General features: G+C 40.7%; 1 protein-coding gene across 4 annotated transcripts in view; it reads left to right on the top strand.

Annotated features, from left to right (window-relative positions):
- The window catches only part of pard3bb (par-3 family cell polarity regulator beta b), a 248,643-nt gene that overhangs the window by 134,942 nt on the left and 91,387 nt on the right, over positions 1 to 22,314 (top strand). For all 4 annotated transcript variants that reach the window (XM_039817957.1, XM_039817956.1, XM_039817958.1 and 1 more), the window contains 3 exons: positions 275 to 319; positions 14,151 to 14,366; positions 17,550 to 17,778. In XM_039817957.1, coding sequence (XP_039673891.1) covers positions 275 to 319; positions 14,151 to 14,366; positions 17,550 to 17,778 — 490 coding nt within the window. The remainder of the gene's footprint in view (positions 1 to 274; positions 320 to 14,150; positions 14,367 to 17,549; positions 17,779 to 22,314) is intronic.

Below are 22,314 nucleotides of genomic sequence, written 5' to 3'. Positions count from 1 at the left end.
CAGGAAAAAAGTTCAGCTACTCTGCCATCTTGTAAAACAAGACAGTAAGAATAAGAGAGAATGATGGAGAGAGAAGGAGAGGCTGAGAAGAAGAAATTCAATAAGATTAAAGGTTTTAGGGATGAGGAACATGTGGACAGCAGATTTACTGGCAAGGCAGGAACAAGAAAGTAAAAATGCTGAAGTCAAGTCAAGGGGAAGGGAGGAATCTATACAGCAATGGAAAGTGTGTGAGTGTATATATGTGTGTTAACATGTATTCCTTCTGTTTCAGTGGCAGATGAAAGCAACGTCGGATCCTTGGTTGGAAACACTGCAGGTAACGAAAAAAACAGACAACCTACACCTGCACATCATCAATGAGCATCAAAAGAGTATAGAGAGACACTGAAACACGTACACACTTTTTTAAAATTACTGCCTAATTCTCAAAGAAGGGTGTTATCCAAAGATGACGACAAAAGCACAAAAAAAGGAAAAAAGAAAGAAATGTCCACAGCCACAGTTTCTTCTAGTTTGAATTCTATTTTTTACAAACAGATCAATCAAATCAAAACAGCCTCTGCTGTTTCTATCACTTCACGTGAATCACGTTTTCACTTCAAGTTATCCATCATCACTCTGTGTTTGAAGTCACTATTTACCATGCTCCCTCATTTTCTCTTCCCCATCTCCAGTTGCATTTACATGCCACTTCTCCTCTTGCATCCCACCTCTTCTATCTCCTGTACACTTGGTCCTCTCTACCTCCCTCTAGAAATATCTCCTTAATTTGTTGTAAGTGCAAATGAAAGTAAGATTTGCAAAAGGACTGGAGAGAAAAGAGAAGGGCGAGACAAATTGTCTTGCAAATTGTTTTATAGAAACACATAGACAAGCTTGTTTTTACGGGTACGAGAAACGAAGATAGAATGAGGGAGGACACACTCATCTAAAAGGAAAGCAGGGAAATACAGATCAATCATCCTTCAAAACCCCTCACCTTAGCCTGCACACACTTTTTCTATTTTTAAAAGTTTGATGTCAAACTTTTATTTTCACTTTGCCTTGAAGTCTCCCCCATTTCATCTAGAGCTACTTGAACGTAAGAGCACTCTGCCTTATTCCACTCCATGTGTGTCTGTCCTGCTCTCTGCCACTTTGTTGGTGTCAATCAGTGCAGGCTTTTTCCACATTCTGCTGTACATGGTATTAGGTCGATAACCATTCTAAAGGTAGCAAGCAAGGTGATATGAGGAGCGTAAAAGACAGGATGCAAGGCAGAGCCTTAACATTTAGTTTATTAGAATGAACCCCTAATAAATGAAAACTGAAGTCCCTCTTCTTCTAACAGCTGAAAAATGGGGGGAAACGTCCTTTTTCCTTTTGCGTTCTCAGTTTCTCATTTTGGCTTTAGAGCTTAAGTGTAACCGTAGTCCAAAAAGTGTGCTGTATGAGCAGGAACTTGGGACAGTGTTCCATGTGTTCTGGACAAGATATTGTGATGTAAAAAGGAAGACAGGGGAACATCTTGCACAGGAAAAGAGGATTACTTTAGAGGGATTGAAACGGTAAACATGGAGAGGTAAGGCTTTGTGAGAAGAAAAAAAAAATACTCTACAACTCTAGTGTCATAGACTATGGTTGCATATTTCTGTAGGTTTCTAAAACAAAGCTCTTGCTTGTCAAAAGGCAAACTGAATCCATTGGTGCTTTTTTCAGCTTTTATTATTTTGACATTTGCATGGCCCTGTTCACTGTCAGAAAACTGTAAAATGGAAAGACCTTGAGTAACTATGAATTGCTTGCAGGTGTAAAAAGAGTCAGTCTCACTGTCAATGACTTCCCCTTTTTATTCCAGTAAACTAGAGAGCATTGTTTTTTTTCTTCTCATTGACAGAACTGACTGAATGAAATAAAGCAAGCTTGGGAAATACGGCTGGCAGTTTGAGATGAACAATATAGCGAATGTATAAAGCGTGGCTGTTAGGGGGCTGTTTTCAACCACTTATGCAAATTCAGGAATACCCACCAAGTAAGCACAATAAAACACAGTAAATGTAAATGTTCAGGGAGCCTCTACAAGACAAGGTCATAGAACTAAGAAATATGGCAGGACTGGCCTTATTTGTTATTGTACTTTGCTGGTGCAATAACCAAACACCTGAACCCGGGGGTTTTACTGCCCCCTGGGAGTTTTGGGCACTGTGACATTTTTCTTGTTTGTGTGGAATATGGGGCAAACTGATGAAAGTGATGGACTGTATTTCCTTTAGTTTTCTCCCCTTTATTGTGCTGCACTGTGGGCTACAGGTTGTTTTTGAAATGCCTATTGAGAACAAATACTGCAGAACAGAAATAGTTTATAAGGTTCACCCCGTCCTTTAACTCTATTTTTATTGACTGGAATCTTAGACAGGGACAGAGAACGTGGCAATTTCAGCAAGTTTAACTGAGTCATTTGGTTACTGTTGCATTATCTATTATCACTGAGTCTAATTTGAGCTGCATTTTAGGGTGCAGTGATACCTGAATGTTGCCAAGTGAAAGCTGTTTATTTTTTTTATCTCCAAATCTAACCATAGTTCCCAACCTTTCTAGTTTTTGCTGTGCTGTACCCAGTAATATGCCTGTTGAATGTCCGGTACAGCCTCTAAGGGCCTTTAATATCGTTTTCCCCATTTGATTTCCTGACATTTTTAACTACAATTTACTTTTTTTACTCAAGCCTATTCCTTGTACCTGTTGCTTGTCAATGTTTCTTCTGTTTTACAATGCCACAAAGACCAGAGAGCTGTTAAAGAGAGTGTGTGCCTGGCAAGCGTGAGGTTTTTTTCCAACTCCCTTTTCTAAACTCTAATGTATTTTTATAACTGAAATGCTTCCAACAACCCAGCGCTGAGATGACAGACAGCTGCCTGGACCTTGGTGAGAAGGGGGCGGTGTCTTGGGAAGTGAGGATTTTAAATTCTGGGAATGATTTTTTTTTTCACTTCCAGCTATGGTCTTTCCCTACCCACACCAAGAAACCACTGGGCAACAGCACCACAGACACTATACACACACACACACACACACACACACACACACACACACACACACACACACACACACACACACACACACACACACACACACAAACACACAAAACTATGACCGTTATGGTAATGTTATGGAAATGGAAAGTCTCCATCATCCTGTGGAAAATGTGAACCTTGGAAGATTTCACATTATATTATAATTTTGCAGAATCGGACATGCAAAGTGACGGAAATGGGAAACCATATTACAAGGCGTGTGTGTGTATGTGCGTGTATGAGTGCGTGCATTCATGTGTGGAAACCTTTCCTGAAAGTGAGCGGTGTTTTTGTGACTAAATGCATTTCCCGTGTGTGGAGGGTGTAGCTGACCGAATCTTTGAAACTCGCTTCAGTAAAATACAAACCCCCAAAAAAACATACTTGTCATTAATAAACACTAACATATTTAATAAATGATAAGAAATTGTGGCGTGTGTGTGTGTGTGTGTGTGTGTGTGTGTGTGTGTGTGTGTGTGTGTGTGTGTGTGTGTGTGTGTGTGTGTGTGTGTGTGTGTGTGTGTGTGTGTGTGTGTGTGTGTGTGTGTGGCTTTGTGGTCAGACGTGCCTGACGTCTTTGTGGTGGCACAGAGAAATAGGAGCTCAGTCATTCCAGTAATAAATCAAATCAGCTGTGGAAGAGGAAACATGTGAAATACAGTTACAGTTAGGGTTGGGCGTCCCCTAAATTGGCAGTTGACGATGTTTACAGTAAAACAAAACATGGCGATGGACAATGATATCGTCGAGGGGGGGTAATTTTACTATATCTCATATCTCTTTACATAAATATATTTTTCTACTACTATGGGCTAACAGTTAACATAGAAACAATCAGACATACATTTAAATGCCCTCTGTAAATGCTGCCCTGCTGGTAGGTGCAGTTTTTTACAACTTGACCTACTTTCGCTTAAGTACGGTGCAGTAAAGTCAATCAGATGTCCGTGATCTGCGTAACGACAGTACAGTGGGACGTTTGCCTTCAACAGAGTGACAGTAATAACCTAATATACCATCATTACTGAGATTAAACTACATTCTCGGTTATGTTTGCACTGAATAACAAATTCATTAAACAGAAACAAAACTCTTGCAGCGCACATGAACAGATGCGCAATATTAGTTTACACATAAAATAGCACCCTCATGAGTTTGCCTACTGTTGCTAAAGTAAATTCATAAATCCTGCATAACATCGTCCCGTATACAGGACATCCGACTTACTTATTGATGCACGCACACAGTAGTGTCCACAAACTTAGTCCAATGAGGGGAGAAAGGAAAGTGTGATAGCGTTCCACGTTAACGCTTTTTTCTCTCTCGCTCAAGACCGGTGTGTCCAACGTTACTAGAAGGTAGAGTGAGCTACTTCTGACAGGGAGAGAGAGAGAGAGAGAATGTATCACTACAGCCAATCCAGTCTGCTCAACCAAGGTGCTATACTATTGTGGAATTATTCTCATTCGTCTATACCTGTGAGGACACACTCCCATGCGCAAGCTCAAAGCCACAGACCCAAGTCAAGTTTATCATGCAGTAAACTGGTATTATGAAAGTACTCAACAGCCAAAATGCCTGTCTGCCTTTGTTGTCGTTTTCAGTTTTAATGTATTTGTATTGCTGTATTGTGGTTCCTCCAACCCACTACCAGCTTTCTGTCTCTCTCGCCACTCTCTTTCTTGCCAACGCCCATCAGGCTTAGAGGCTGACAAACAGGCAGAGGAGCTTAGAAAGAACAACATCTCTCTGAAAGTGTGTGTGTGTGTGTGTGTGTGTGTGTGTGTGTGTGTGTGTGTGTGTGTGTGTGTGTGTGTGTGTGTGTGTGTGTGTGTGTGTGTGTGTGTGTGTGTGTGTGTGTGTGTGTGTGTGTGTGTGTGTCAGGGGGCCGGTGTGATGCTGAGGCAGGCTGGTGCCGACTATTGTCTGAATCTCTCCCTAGTGGAACTTTGACTTTGACTACGACAGTCACACACTGACAAGACTCTGCCAAAAATGCGTCTTTAGAGAACCTCATCTTTCTGTATCCCCCCTCTTGCTCTCTGTGATTGTCTCTTCATTTCTCCCATCTCTCGTTTTTTTTCCCCCCACTCTTTTTCGCCCCTTTTATATTGTTCCCAGATCTCTCTGGCTCTTGCAGACTTTGCTGTGGATTTAACCTGAAAGCCACCTTGTTAGGCTGATGTGGATTGATGGGCATTTGTCACAGGGAGAGCAGCATATCTTTCTGTGTTCCCTTTGTATTTGCGTGGTTCTCTGTGCATGTGTACGAACGCTACTTGCAACACCACACGCTGCCTCTTAAAGGAGAATTCCGGCCAATTTTTACGTTAATCTTGATCGCTATAAATATGCGAGTACAGTCGATAGAAGAAAAAAAACAAGCTGAATGGGTGCTGTCAACACGAAGTAGCTGCAGCTACATCTACGAGCTTCCACTGAGCTAAAACGGCAGTTGTTGGGGCAAGTTTTAGAGTGCCTTTGTGCCTCTTTACAGACACAAAATGCAATTAAAATGTCTGTGCCACATGAACAGGGCTCTTATGTGACAACAAGTTACGTTTTCAACTCAGACATTGTTTAAATTCACCTACCCTGTCTCTATCCTGCCGGTAGCTAGCTCGCCCTGCTAGCTGCTAGCTGCTGTGTGTTCAGCCAGGCTTCTGTGATAATCATCACGCAGCAGTTCCGTGTGTATTTGTAGCTCATCCATTTTGTGTGTGATCGATCTGGTGTTGGTGAGTAGGAGGCTTGGCAGTGGCGATCTGTGTGGTAGTTCCCTTAGCCGGACTAGCAGGCCCGACCGGCATCCTTGCTTCTGATTCCTCCCCACCTTCGTCGCCTCCCACTACCCACAACAATCCACCGAGCGCCCGCTGTTCATCATCATTTGGCCTGTTTCCATGTAGTTACATAGTCATTGATATGGTTATAACCACCACAGTGCTCAATTTACTATTTTTGAGGGTGAATAAACTTCAAGTTCTCGTCGCGAAGGCATGACCTGTCCTCTGGAGGACATAGCCAGATTAGTGGGCGCTCGTGGATTGTTGTGGGGACCAATTTGGCTCATTTTTTTTCCTTCTATCAACTGTACTCGCATATTTTTAGCGATCAAGATTAACGTAAAAATTGCCCGGAATTCTCCTTTAACAACCGTTCTTTGACACAGAATTCAAACAGCTGAATTAAGCAATGCCTGCTTCTCCATCATTTTTACCATTGTTATTTACTTTGTGTGAAGGTGTGTGTGCGCCTGATCTTGAATACCTTTTGCTGGTCCATGTGTTTTTCTCTGTCTGATGTGGTAGCACACACACTGACGCTTCATTGTCTTTGTGTGTACTCTTGGCTGCCTCTCTTGTATATTGAATGCCCTTTGACCCCTCTCCATCTCCCGCAGTAAGCCAATAAAGGTGAGCAGTAATCAGGAGATGGTCAGTGCTGTCGTGTCTTGCTGGTAGAGCCATTCATCTCTATCAGGCTCCACACACGGATCACTGACATGTACTGTACTCTATATTGTATGATGCGAGAGAGAGAGAGAGAGGCAAAGAAAGAGGGGAGCCATTTGTTTCTGTCCTGAACTAATCAGTTACCTTCCCTTTGATGGATTCATTTTGGAAGAGTGTGTGTGCTTGCTTGTGTACAAGGTAGATACTGCCTCTTGTAACTCTGGTCCACATCTCAAACTACAGGACACTACAAGAGGTCTTTATTAAAAATGATTGTATCTACTGATAAATTCCTCTCACTGTATACAAAATAGAAAATTCAGAGACAGATCTTTTCTGACTTTTAAAGGTTGGGTTAGGGTAAGGGTTAGGTCTCTCTGTGAACTGAGGTCATTTTGAGTAACAGTTGACTTTGAAAAGTAGGTTATCAGGAATCTTCAGCTTGCAGATAAAACAAAAGGGACACTCAAATGGTTTCACAGTAAGGAAACTATAATATAAATATATTGTAAGTCTGATTTCATTTTACACAAACAAATATGCATGTATTGACTAAATTGCTCAGGGCAAATTAAATGGGTAACTTCACGATGGCTAATTCTAGACAGTGTGATTGTTATGGTTATTTTTGGTTGTACGCTTTAACTTTACGCTGTGTGTGTCAGTTGAAGGTCCAATGTGTAGGAATTTCTCCCATCTAGCATTGAGATCATATATCGCAATCAACTCTCTCATGCCACGCAGTTCAAGCTACGTATTACAGCTACGGTAGCCTTCACGCTTCAAAAAGCCGGTCTCTTGCTCATTTCAATATCCTTTTTCTTTTTCTGGGCGAAGAAGAAGACTCGTGTTCCTGAAATTTGGATTTTGAATATGTGTGGTCCTCCATGTTTCCTTCTTCAAACTTGCCCGGGGCCGGAAGCTATGATACCCATTAGCAGCATTAGCAGCACCCGTGAGTTTATCATGTGACAGCGAAAACGCGAAAGGCGGAGCAGTATGTCCTGTATGTCCCTTACCGGCTAACGTATTTCAAGATGGTGCATAAATATGGTAACCTGACTCCGCCAGATGGATTGCTTCGCATTTGCTCGGCATATCCATCTGGGAACTTTCCGTTGGAGAACTTTTGGGAAGGGGCGAAAATACTGGTTAGCTGATTGGATGAACCATCTGTCTATCACCTATGTTGGTGATAGACGGGCCAAATCAACCAATCAGATCAACGAAGCGTATGAAAATACAATCACAAGCCCGCCCCTGCTGCTGCAGGCAAAGCATAGCTCGTTAGCTCCTGCAAGCAAGCAACATGTCGGTAAAGGATATTTGACGTCTGTGTAACGAGAATTTAGGAATAAAAGACACCATTTCAGGTTCCTGGACCATATTCCAAAAGAAGGATCCAAGAGAAAAAAAGCATTAGCGAGTGGCTAACAGAATTAGGGCTACCGCTGTCTAAAAATACTGGTTAGCTGATTGGATAAACCATCTGTCTATCACCACCTAACCCACCTCAAAACCAACGCTGATTGGCCCGGTCGTTTGGCTAACGGCTCCAAATTTTCTCTATCTCAAGATGCCAGACTGATCTGCGAGTGGAAAACTGGAGCTCGCGAGATCAGGACGGTCTCACGAGGCTATGAATATGGAGCATCTACCCCAGTTCATGCGAATGCAAATGTAAAATTTCAAGCCAAAAGGAATACTTGGAATTGATGGTGGTGGTCAATATTCATGAAAAAGGACAAGTTTGTGAACGGGCAACACAGATTTTGATAATGAACAATTAAACACGTTACACACTGGACCTTTTAAGGGGAACACCACCTAAATGAAGAATTCCAATATGTTATTCCCATGGCCTAGGAAAGTTTAATTAATAAATGTGAACATAAGCTACTCTCTCTCGAAGCCAGACACAAGAGAAGTAAGTCTCAAACTTCAATGTGTCATCAAGTACAAAGTGTGGAGCTGCTCCATAGACAATGAATTGGAGACAGATTTAGTTATCTCTCTTAGACCCACATGAGCTGTATTCTCCTGTATTGTTCTCAGTTGAGAAACAGAACATGTACCCTTATACATTTCCCTGGATGCTCTCAGTGTCATCTATAACACCTTTCCTAATTCAATGTCTTAGGAGCAGTTCGAACTTTATACTTAATGACAGAGTTTTAGCTCTCTAGTTTTTGGATTTGAGGTGTTCCTGTTTAGGAATATTTTTGAAATTGGGCGTTGTTCCCCTTTAAGATTTATTACCTTGCTTAAAGACTACACATTGACATTGTTGATAATTTGGCCCGGTACATTGTTGTTATGGGATATTTGCATTATAATATCTTAGTATTTATTCTTAGCTGTTGCTGTTCGGTGCAGCAGTACCTTCATTAAACTCAGCGGGAACCGGTAAATACTGACATGAGGCTGAGGATGATGTCACGGTTTATTTATTTTTACGGTTTATGACGTCCATTCACTTATTATGGAGCCCTGTGGGATAGCAAAACCTCATTTCATCTGCTGGGAGATAGAACCACATAACATACACAAATAATAATATAAGAAAATGTTGCTTACAGGAATGATCTTCCCTTTACAGCCATGCCACTGCAAATATACATACATAGGCATGTAAATACACAATTTAAGAGCCATATCATTGCCTTTAGGATGTTTTTTACGTACGTAGAAGTTAAGTATATGTTGCGTGAAACATTCACTGATTGATGGTTTCACAATGCTTTTTTCTTTAACACAGTATATCCTGCTATAGCAGCTGGGTTGGATGGTGAAGAATTGCGGCTGTGATTTAGCATTTTTTCCTCAAACTCTAGGTTGGAGAGCACGATTGAACTTCCACTGATGGGACGCATGAGAGAAGTCAAATTCTCTCCCCACTGAAAAAACAAAACAGGTTCTGGGTGTGTATAATGTAGAAATAGCAATGAGAAATTGAGTTGCATCTCCTTATGAGAGCTTCTAAAGTGTGCCTTGGTGTACTCGAAGTTGGTGCTGTTGTTGAATCTGCTGGCTTTGTTGCTGCAGCCTGCTGCCAAGCCGCTCCTTGGTGAAATTTTGACTTTCAAAGTAGCCCATTGCCTTCCTGCCAACAGAATAGCCTTGGGACAGCTTGGCGTTTCTCTCTCTCTCTGTGTGTTTTGTTTTCATTTTTTGTATTACTTACATTCTTCTCTCCTATTCTCTCTCTCTATCTCTCTCTAGTTGTCACTCCCATCCTCTCTCTTTCACTCCCAGTCTCATTGTTTCTCTTTCTATAGCATCCTCTTACAGTTTCTGTTTTTCTCTGCCAACCCTCCACTTTTTCATCTCCCTCAAACCACTTTGTTACTCTTGTCTTGCTTGTCATCCTTTATCTCCCTCTCTCTCTCTCTCTCTCTCTCTCTCTCTCTCTCTGTCTCTCTCCCCCCCCCCTCTCTCTCTCTTTAAAAGCAGCTTAATTCTATCATCTTACAGTTGGACAGCAGTAATTACATTTATGACACAAATCCTGCTACTCGCAGCAAAATACTTTGTGTGTGTGTGTGTGTGTGTGTGTGTGTGCGCGCATGCGTGTTAGAGTATGTGGATGCATGCTCTTCACCCAGTGTCTGTGTGCTTGTATTCATATATCTTTATGTTTATATGTGTGTGTGCTGTTCCATCCCTGATAACCCAGTCCAGCCCAACACGACTAAGCTATTTATGATACTATTTATTTAATCCTACCATCCAGCCCTCTGAAAACAGAAACATTTGGACCGAGGTCACAGTCTGTGTACATGCTGTGTGCTCTTCTGTGTTCTGTCTTCTTAAACCGACTGCAATTGCCCTCAAACTTTGTAAATCCCCAGTGAACCTTGACCCTGCCTGCTTACACTGAATTTAAATGAGGAACATCACATGCATATTTTTACATGGAATGTATTAATCTACAGAAAGCATTGCTTGATGTGTACAAATCTAGGCATGTCTTTTGAGCCTAACTATACTGGATTATGAAATTATTGTAACTGTGAGGTTGATTGGGGGTGCCTGTGTTTTGAGAATGTTGTTGGCAAATAAATAGTTTGTTATTAGAGTATAAATAAAAGGAACAATACATCAAAAATCGTGGACAATTCATGTTGACTTTTCTTTTGGTGGCCTTGGTTCAAATGTTACTGGCAGCTAAAATCCACGGTCCTTAGAGTTTTCAGTGGGTATTCTATTCTTTAGAATACACGCCACTCAACCCTAGATTTTGCTTTTGCAGATGGTTTATCTCTCTTAGAAAACATTGCTTTGATATTTTTCTAAGATCGAAGACCCCGCTGTGCTCTTTGGCCAAGGATCTAATAAAGTTTGCACTATATTTTGCTTCAGGTTGGTGGCCACAGTCCTATTAAGCTTCTGGGTGTTATTAAGTCAGTTATTATCAGTAGTCATAACAAATGCAGATGTTTCCATGCAGATGTGTTACATGTTATATTTCCTATCATACCCTGTGACATATACTGTATAAAAAAATGCTGAGCAGACCCTGTTGACCTTGATTTGTGATGAAGGTGGCTAGAAGAAAAGATCTCGATACCAAGAAGAATGCAAATTGTAACATTGATAACTGTGGAGGCTTTACTGCTGTAAATAGTAGGCTTTAATTTGATTACATTGCCGTAACTTGTTCTTCCTCTTTTTCTAAATCTTTTAGCATACAGAACATTTTCATCACTAATTTGGGGTTTTACAACTAGAAGTCCTAAGAAACACTTGCCACTTGTGTAAATGCTGTAGTATCACTGTCATTCAATTTAAAAAGGTTTCTTCTAAATCTCTCTACAATTGCAAAGTGACCAAGGTCACTATCTACTGTGTTACTATTGTGTTGAATTAATCTAGACTTGATTCATTCGTGCACAGTGGGAGGTATATGGCTTGTTGTGACAGAACGATAACAAAAACAGTACGTGCTACTTACAAGAAAACGTATCTTGTGTAGATGTGTATCTGTTTAGCTGTGTCAAAAATGCTACGGAATCAGATGTATAGATTAGTCACATAGCACTGATGTGTACTACTTCAGTATGTATCTGAATAGGACTGAAAGGACTGTGTTTATGGATGGGAGTGTCGCATGATATGGCCCTTGTCCATCTCCTCTCCTAGCAGCCGACTTACATTATGCATGTGCATACATTCTATGTGTGTTATTACTCTTTGTGTGTGTGTGTGTGTGTGTCTGTTTGGTTAATGGTTGTTTAAATATATGTGGACATCAGCCCTCGCATCTCCTATGCTTTGAGAAAAACACGCATACACACACTCGCACACACAGACACACACAGAGGGGTTGTGTGTATAGGGAATCATTAGCTAAAGTGATGCAGGTTTAGCTATCATGAATCACAGTGGCATCATATCGACAAGCCAGAGCCAGCACGGAATCCAGAATGTGTGTGTGTGTGTGTGTGTGTGTGTTTATGAGTGTGGAAGGATTACCAGTATTTTGAGCTGGCAGCAAGCCCAGCCTCCCTCCCGTCTTCCCCATTTTTCTCTGTCTCCCTCTCTGCCACCGTGGTATTCCCCTGAGGAAACTTAATTTGCTCTCCGCCTGTCATTGCTCCTCCCGTCCCTTTTCTCCCCATCTTGCCCACCATCAGTGTCTCCCTGTTTTAGGTGGCACACAGTGACAAATCAAATTAGAAGCACACATTACCTTCTTTCCCTCTTTTGTTTTACAATCTGCAATCCTTACAAAAGGTGGGGACATCAAGTGGGCTTGAGGCTGAACTTGATCCAACTTCAGCACTCAGCATGTCATTAGCTTTGGCTGGGTTTCTGCAGTAGGATCACATTATTTGCTAGAAAGTCTGCTTTAAGCAGAAACATGTAATTTTACACCAGTTGTGGACCTTACATACTGTAAAACTGTAAAGCTTCATCTGTCTGATCTTTACCTTCTCCCTTGAATACCTCCACCGTTGCTCTGTTTTCATATTCCATCCCTCTTTCCTCTTCATCATCCTTTCTACTGGATCCCTCCCTCCCTCAGTAATATCTCTCACGGTATACTTGTGATGATGGATGAAGAACCAGTAACAGTGAAACAGACCTCACATCCATCACAAACTCAACAACAGCATAGTTAACTACATCACGGTTTCTTTTTCCTGGCTCTGCTCTCCAGAGTTCAGCCATGTCGTGGTCTTTCTGGCTCCACTGGCTTTTTAAACCAATCAGAACAAGGCACAGCAGGGTAAACCTATTGGATCAGACCTGGAGTAAAATTGGACTCTTCCTACTTTGTAAATGCATATCAGGTTGTTTGTTTTTTGATTGTAGCAGTATATTTGATAGCAGTGACACATTCACATACATTTTAGTAGAACTATAATGATGCTATTGAATAACCTGTTTACTAAAGAAATATATTGTTCTATAAAATATTGATAATTAATGTCTGGCTGCATGAGTTTAATTACCGTATTGGTCCGAATATAAGACGTTTTGTTTTTGGGGTGTCTTATATTTGGGGTGTAGACTTTCAGCTGTTCAAGTCGCAGAGGCTGGTTTTAGAACATAAGAGATGTCACCTGTTTCAACAGCCAATAGAGAAGTCAGCTGGTAAAGTCAGCTATCATCAATAGAAATGAAATGATCCATAATCCATTTTATTTTAATGTTAAGAGCAGCTGGTCAAAATGGCAGAGTTTTAGACAGAGCCTCAACGACCGCCCGAAAGCACGGTAACGTTATATGGTCAAGCGAGATAATTCAATTCAATTCAATTGTATTTATAGTATCAAATCATAACAAGAGTTATCTCGAGACACTTTACACTCTAGAGTAGGTCTAGACCATTCTCTATAAATTCCAAAACCCCAACAATTACAGTAATTCCCTCAAGAGCAAGCATTAGCAGTGGCCATTGCGACAGTGGCGAGGAAAAACTCCCTTTTAGGAAGAAACCTCGGCAGACCCAGACTCTTGGTAGGCGGTGTCTGATGGGGCTGGTTGGGGGTGTGATGAACAGTGGCAATAATAGTCACATTAAAGATAATGGAACAGTGACTTTGAAGGTCATCGTGGAAGTTCATGTCATAGCAGGGCACATCGTGTCATACTGAGTAGTGCAGTCTCCTATACCGGATCCTGACTACTCTGTGCGTATGAACATCACAGCAGGGCGTTGCGGGATGTAACATGGCGCTGCAGAGCACGGGTGGATGCGGCGGATGCAGCAGGACACAGCAGGACGCGGCCGGGAATTTGCAGAGATAGAGAGAGACTGAGAGTGGGAGCGCCCAGCGGCGTTAGATCAAAGCCGTGAATCAGAGAAATAAAAAGTGTTTTCGCCGATTCATCACTAGAAGTGTAACTGTAGCAAGCATCCCACTATCACTAACGTTATCCACATTCATATTTAGACGCAACAAATGATATATCCAGCTACAAAAAAGCTGGGGGGGGGGGTCGTCTTATATTCGGACCAATACGGTATTCTGATGGTCTAATTAACAAGTCACCTGTAGTCCAAGCTAAACAAAGCGAGCTGCCAGAAACCTATCTCTTTCCCTGTCTTACCTTTGTCTATGTTTGGCTTTTGTCTATGTTTGTCTTTTGTCTATGTTTGTCTTTTCTGTGTCTCTCTCTCCCCCCCCAGCTCCATCAACTCCTGTGGAACTCGGCCCTACCCTCGGCTTGAAGAAGTCCAGTTCCTTGGAGAGTCTCCAGACAGCCATGTCAGAGGTTAACAGAAAAAACGAACTCCTCCCCTTCCATCGACCTCGCCCAAATATGGTCAGAGGAAGAGGCTGCAACGAGAGCTTCCGAGCAGCTATTGATAAATCCTATGATGGACCACCTGAAGATGACGATGGTAAGGGATGGAGAGGGTGTCAATGTGTTAAGTTGGGGACAATGTGTATTTTTTGTTGTTTTTTGACTTGTGCTGCATAGCTGCAGTTACTCAGTCAGTAAATTCTATAGATATGGAAGAAACAGTTGACAATTCTTCTGCTGTTTTAAGGTTTAAGGTTGTTTCAACACTGGATCACAATGATACTTTCAAATGCGTTGCACTTTTGGCCACATCCCTATCAGTAATGTCATGCACATACATGCAATGTATAACTCCTACCTAATGGTTTACATACATCTTCAGTCCCTTCTTGATGAATGATGAATACTCATGGCTTGCTTCCATTTTCAGTGTGCTCCCCAGTAACAACCTCCTCTACTATTTTGAAAATCCGCTAGTGAGCTCAGCACAGTTTAGGTTTGCTGTTGTCAATTCGTATGAGTTTAGGAAAGAACTACCCAGAAGAACATTATGCATCAAAAGGTTCAACACATATGAAGCTAAGCAGCAGCATTGCCTCACAAAATGTGATTCAGTTCAGATTTAGCTATAAATATTGATCCTGAAGCTAAATGGTAGTTCCTTGGTTTGTTCCACCGGGAGGTGCAGTTCAATTCCCAGCTGTGTTATTAGCAGCATGCTCTTCTCAGTCACCACTAGAGTAATGAGTCAGGCTGTTTCAGATCACTACATTCACACAGGATAGGACTAATAGGGCATGTCAACACCGCACACACACAGTGGCCACATCTGTCACCATCTTTCTAAATGTTCAACACTTTGAGAGCTGTTGTTAATTGACAGGGAACAGTTCTCTGAAGCGCACTCAATCAAGACCTCTCTCTTTCTTTCTATGTTTGTCTCTCTCTACAAGTGTGCACTTTTGCTTGGGCTTAAATTATATCTTTACTTCAGTTTCAAATAAATGCATATCAACTACTATCTGTCAAATTTTAAGGTGTATTAGCAGTTTTTTCATCAGGAAGGCAAACTGCTAACATTCTGACAGTATATGTGCACAGTGAATATTTAGTCAGGGTTCATGTTTAGCTGATGTATTGTGGGGAATCCTGAGCTGAATCCAGCTAATACCACAGTGCTTCACAGTTTCCAGTGAATTTAGTTGTCAAGAGGGACTATTTTACAGAGGCTTTGAGTCATTGGCTTTGATGTCAGCTGGGATGGATTATAGTGCTAAATAGTTGTTTCTGTCATTCTCTTTCTTTTGTTCATGTGTTACCTTACTTATGATTCATTTGTATCTCTTTGTCTATTTCGTCGTTTTATACTTCTTATGTCGCCTTTTGCACAAACTATCCCTACAATCAGTCGTAAACAGAACAAATACATATTATGCTGGTTTGCGGTGGGTTCTATGCCATGGAATAGTAAATAAAACACACCTAACATGGCTAACTGAAGTACAAAATCTTTAATATTCCAAGAAAGTGTTTAGTGTAGTAGAAGAAATAGCCCAGTTCCAATTTCAACCAAATTTGACATGTGAGTCAGAACTAACCAGGGGTCTGCATTCATTTTGTGAAACAGATGTAGGGTTATCCTGACTTAAAAGTTTTTTTTTTTTTTGTTTTTAGAACAAATTTGAGTGAAAATAAAAGTATTCGTGAATGAGGCTTGGTCTTTTTAATAATGAGTGTTTAAACTCTAACTCTTGTTGTAACAACAACTATATGTTTTTTGCGCTGACAGACTGGTTTAGTGTACACACACGATGAAAAAGAAAATGTTATAGGGATATCTGCTGCGATCATTTTTAGTTTTGAAAGTCTTAGGGGAAGACTAACCAGGTCTTGCACAAGCATGAAGCCGTGTATCTGCAGACACACAAACACACACACACACACACACAATTACAATTACATTTAGTTGCTAGACAGTCTTTATAATTAAGTCTGAAGTGAATATCCACACAAAGTAATTAATTTGGTTTGGGTATCTTATAAAATCTGACAAGGTGTGTGTGTGTGTGTGAGAGTGTGAGCATTGTAATTCAAGGCCAGGTCTCCAGTCTGTCGAAGAAGTAATGAGGCATCACAGTTTACTCTTTGAACATTTTGTCTTTCTCATTTCTAAGAGTTAATTCATTCACTGTAAAGTTAATACATTTGTTATGGAGATGTTAAGTAAAGAAAGTTTAACATTATGTGCCTGTGTGTATGTGGGCTGTTCATTTGTGGAGATATGTACATTGTTGTTTATTTTTGTTTGTATGCGTGCTAGTGTTATATCCTGATATGTGGTCTCTTCACTGTATTGTGTTATGCTGTGGGATTTGGCAAATTAGTCTTGGTTTTACTGCTATGAAGAGCATTACTGTAGCTACAGTAAGTGCCTAAACTCCATTGCTATGTACCACTGGAACCCACTTTTTACAGAACTGACTTCTTCTTCATGTTAACTTGAAAATTAGGTCACAGCGATGGTTCTTGACAATGCTGATGAATCAGCTTTATGTAAATACAAAATAATGATACATTAATCTGGTGTGCCTGTTTGCATCAAACTGGCAAAAAAGTGACTTGCTTTGGACACAAGGCAAAGAAAGATGTCAATAATTAAAGGTGGAATTGGTTGGTTTTATGAGAGTAACTACTTTTAATCAGGATTTCATTGATGAAGCTTTCACTAGGTTTAGCACTTCCATTAAGCAGCTTATTGATAATCCTGTTTTACAAAGACTTTATAACTTCATTTTAAAGGAACAAGCCGACTTATTGGGACTTTGTCTTATTCACCGTATCCCCCAGAGTTAGATAAGTCCATACATACCCTTCTCATCTCTGTGTGTGTTGTAACTCTTGTCTGACGCACCCACCGCTAGCCTAGCTTAGCACAGACCCTGGAGGTAACCAGCTCCATCTAGCCTACTGCTCCCAACATGTTCCTATTTACATGTTGTGATTTGTATAGTCACAGCGTGTACAAATAACAAGGTCACATGAGACACAGCCATCTTCTTACCGTATACAAACTGGGAACTATATTCTCAGAAGGCGAAGCACTGCTACTTGGGCGGAGTGATTAGCGCAACACCTGAAAAGCACCATTGTTACTCTCTGCTCCTCACCACGTGGCTTCTCAGGTGCTGCGAGCAAATCACTCTGCCCAAGTAGCAGAAGTAGCAGTGCCCCAATCCCTCTAATCCCCATCTTTCTCTTTTTCTTCATCTATTCCCTCTAGATGATGGTTCGGAGCAGAGTTCAGGTCGGGACACCCCGGCAAGTAGTTCATCTCGCCAGGGAGTGGAGGATCGAACAGAGGAAAAAGGCAAAAAAGACAAGAAAAAGAAACCGAAAACAAAGAAGAAGGAAAAGAACAAGGGGAAAGTAAAAGAGAAAGGGAAAAAGAAAGCAGAGGAGTCTGAGGACACAGAGAAAAAGAGCAAGAAAATAGGCTTTGGCCTGCTGAGGTAAGTAACTGTGTGTGTGTGTGTTTGTGTGTTTGAAAGAGCAGCAAGTGAGATGATTATTTTTGTGGTCATACGTCTATTTATGTCTTTTTGTGTGTATATGCAGAATGGCCGATACATTACCCGCGCTAGCTGGTAAAATAACTTCTATCCACTATGTGAAGTCTTAAACGATTTTCAGCTTACAGTGTTAGTGTGTGTTGGAGTGTACAGTCATTTTGTAAGCTGGAAAGCAACCTTTTCAGTGATAAACAACAATGTTTGTGTCATGTGGAATCCATAGTCGCGTGCTTTCTACACATTTGAAATGTGAATATAACACTATGATATAATGCAAAGGTACAAACAAAAAATATATTTGGTACAGGCATACCATATGTCTTACTCTTTCTTTAATATAGTCTGTCTTCAGTTGATAATGTCTACAGTGACACAGAACTCAATGGTTAGATGATATGTCCTTTGTATTACTGCAATAACCTGTGTGTATTTGACAAAAATCCTGCCTTTGTTTAAAGTCAGAAAATCTGATTAATGGAGTCCGTCATCCACAGTTACCTCATTCTGTCAATAGGGACACATCAATTAGCACAATCTCTCTCTTCACACCTCATGCATTCACACTGTATCTGACAAATATAACCCTTTAAACATGAACACAGAGGTCTTTTCCCCCCTCATGAAACACTATCACATGCTCACAGGCACACAAAGACCACTCTAAGAGCGGTGCCACAATTTTCTTTAGAGCCGCTGAAAATTACCTGTCAGAACTATTTCATGTGATTAACTTTAACATTATATCTCTCAGTGTGAATGAGGCATTTAGGTAGACTACACACAGCATGAATGGGGCAAAATGTTTCAATGAACAATTTGTACTTTCTTCCTTAATTGCTACCTAACATCAGTTCTTTTTTCACTGTGGTTGTTTCTGAAATGGGATTTCACATGGACATTACATAGATACAGATCTTAAGAAAAACACTTGCATGCAATTTGATTCCAAAAGTTCAGCCACAGCCTTTTCAAAATACACTCACAAAAGCAGTCTGTGTGAACCAGAACACAGAAAAACACCGGATTTCAAAGTCCGATTTTATCACAGAGATTATATCTCACAATTGCATGTTATTTAAAGTGAAATATTAGGCAATTAGAATAATGTTTCTTGATTGAATAGGTTCAGTGCTATTTTCTTTGAAAGGCTCCACCTCTTTCTTAACCTCTGTTCCACCTTGTTTTCCTCATTCCCACTTCAGTGTGCTTTCACTTTCTCATACCTATAGTAATTAGTCATTAGTAAGGGGAGTTATGGGGAGCAGACATTCCTTTTATGATGTTAAAAAGCTGTTTTTGTCATGCAGTTAAGTGTGTAAATGGCTCTTTATACCTAAGTTTGATTATGTCAAATGAGTTTTGACAGGAAAGGCTGGAGAGATAGAGGGTTGTGGTGTGTACTGTACAGTATGTTCCTTCATTCTTCACCCACTTATTTTATTGGTAGTTTTACTTTAATGGCAGACCTACCTACCTGCTTATCTACCTGCCTTCATCTTTGTCAGTTCCTCTTGAGGTGAAAGTAGCCACTTCAACCCATCATTGCATAATATGCAATTTTGTGTTGTATGAATCAGTGGCAGTTTCATTACATGGCCTTTTGAGTCCTACATTTTTAAATAGCATATATTTAGCTTTATAATGCAATATCTCAAGCCACAAAGGAAAGAGAGACCTTGCCCCTGTTACAGTAGTTCACACTTGATAAAGAGTCAGTTCACCCATATCTTAAAAGATGTCCATATACCTCTCTATCAGTATATTTTCATTGAAAACTGTTTTCTACGAGTGATAAAAAATTGCGAAAACCATCCATAGCAAGGTCTGTGGATTATTCCAGGTAAAGCTTTTCTATTAAGAAACTTTTTTTCAATTTAATTTTGCAGTACTTTGAGCATCACAAATGAAATCCTGTTCACCTCCATTTCATTGAGCGAATAAATGAAAGTTGACATAATATAATTCCCAAACGTTTGATTTAACCGCAGTTTAACGCTACCTGAAAATAAAAAAGTTCTATTACCAGGGTTTCTGTGGGGTCTTAAAAAGTCTAAAAAAGTAAAATTTCAAAATCAAAATTTTAAGCCTCAAAAAGTCTTAAATTCGCTGAAGTATTGTGTATTGTGTCTTAAATAATTTAATTTTCCTACGTCCATGTAATGTTACCTCTAATGCTCATTGAAATGTTTTTTTTTTTATTCTGTGGTGTTGTAGTTCTTTCTTGTGTCGCTTTTAATCAATTTGAATACATTTATTTACTTTGCAAGTGCGTTTGTGACTCTGCATTTCGTTGTACTTTTATGTTGTGATATAGGTCTTTAATTTCATTCATAAAGGTCTTAAAAAGATCGTAAAAAGTCTTCAATTTGACTTGGTAAAACCTGCAGAAACCCTGATTACTAAGTACCAAGTATTCACCAGAGAAATTCCTGCTTGACATTCAAACACAATCATAGATTTATACTTTTTGACTCATTCTTGCCATATGTGGTTTTAACATGTTCCAATGCATAAGCTATTTGTATAACCATGGATCATTTGTGGCACGTGATACAGTATATTCCTAAATGCACAGATTACACACCTGAGGATCTCAATCATACCATCTCCGCCTCCGTCTTTCTCACAGTTCCCTATTGCTTTTTCCATTACAGCTCCAAGGTAATACATGACACACCTAAAGATTTCTTCTTCTTTTTTTACTTCCTTCACACTATCATTCTGTCTTACCATCTTAGCAATGTTTTAAGTGCTTCAGAGTTCAGGGAAAGTTACGCCCAACCCCTTCTTTCTGTGTTCATCCATCTCTCTTCTGCCGATCTACCACGTGTTATTATGGCCTGGACAACCTACGCAGCACACCCAAGAATATCTCGAGTTTAATCTAACCGATCCTTACCTCTATGCATCTATCCTTCCATCCATCCTTTCATCTAACCACTAATTCCCCCATGTCTTGCCTTAAGTGGCTTAAGAAACCATATAATACACCTGAGGATATTTTAGACCTTTCCTCTACTCTCCATCTCTGGTCACCATAAGAGGGCCTTGATTCGAGCCCAGTGATAATCTCAGCCTTTCTCTCCTCCCCCTCTTTCGAGCCATATTTCAGTAACCTCTCTACCTCCCCCTTCACACCCCCACCCCCGTAATCTTTGCATCATTCCAATTTTTGCTCTCGGTCTGCTCCCTCCAGCTCCAGCTCCCTATCTGCATTTGATTGCATGTAATGGAGGTAGACTGAGAAGGCAAATTGGTGCTATTCAGTAAAGTTCAGTCTAGGCTGTGCTGCTGATTTGTCATATTCATCTAAGGCCAGCTTTGATTGGCCTAATGGTCTGAAGGAGAGCTGGTATGAGATACTCAACCTTACTCCAAGGTGTCTGGTTCTACAGTAATAAATGTACTATTGGATGGTTCACACATTTGACACACTAGATATATTTACCTCTATACTACTATATATTTCTTTGCACCAGCTGCAAAGACACACAGGGCCCTATTTTAACGATCTGAAACGCAAGTATCAAACGCCAAACGCAAGTAGCTTTGTGGGGGATCTCGGGCGCTGTTGCCATTATACCGGCGGGATAAATGACTCTTGCGCCTGACGCAAATCTAAAATGGGTTGGTCTGAAGTAGCTACATTATTGCAACCATAATTGGTTGCAAAGACGTACGTAACCGATGCGGGCTATTTAAAAACAGGGCGCACTTGGGTAAAATCGCAGATTGTCTGCCACATGAGCGAGAAGAGACAAGTTGCGCTTTCAATATGCGTTCGTGGGAAGGTCGTGGGGAAAGTGGGAGTTCCACCCAAAAAAGTGGTATTCCGTGGTATTTACAAAGACTGTCAGTAAGAGCGATTCGCCTCTATTCTGCGGGGGAAATTCTCCGCTTCTTAAAAGCAGGTCTAAACCAGCCGCAATCGAGTTTCCTTGTAGACCTTTATGCCGCTGGTGAAATGGCAACAGTAATTTGAGCAAGACGAAGACATAGGCGAGGCTGAAAATATTTTTAACACAAGAATCACACTTTGTCAGTGAACACAACATCATTTAGCGTTACAGATCAAGCAGCCATGAAATATTAGAGTTACTGGAAGAAATCAAAGATGAAATCGAATCTCCCACTCAGCGTTCACATTCCAGCAGTTTTTAAACTCCTCGCTACATTACAAATATTGGCATCAGGATAATTTCAAACAGTCATAGCATCATCTGTGGGAGTATCGCAGTCTGCACTCAGTCATATCATAGCACAAGTACCGCTTTGCTACAGCGCAATTTACGGTATAGTGGGCGGAGAAAGATGCTGATTGCCTGATGGGTCAGGGTTGATAAATACTACGCAAAATGTGGAAGCATAGCGTGCGCTATTACCGAACTCTCATAAACAGACGCAGCGCAAACTGCGCTAGTGTTAGTAAATTAGGCCCACTTTCCGATGTTTTGGGCTCACTCTCACTGAATCATG

The sequence above is a fragment of the Perca fluviatilis genome, chromosome 12 (genome assembly GCF_010015445.1).
Source record: "Perca fluviatilis chromosome 12, GENO_Pfluv_1.0, whole genome shotgun sequence".
NCBI classification, from domain to species: Eukaryota; Metazoa; Chordata; class Actinopteri; order Perciformes; family Percidae; genus Perca; species Perca fluviatilis.
This window is presented reverse-complemented; position numbering and strand designations above follow the sequence as displayed.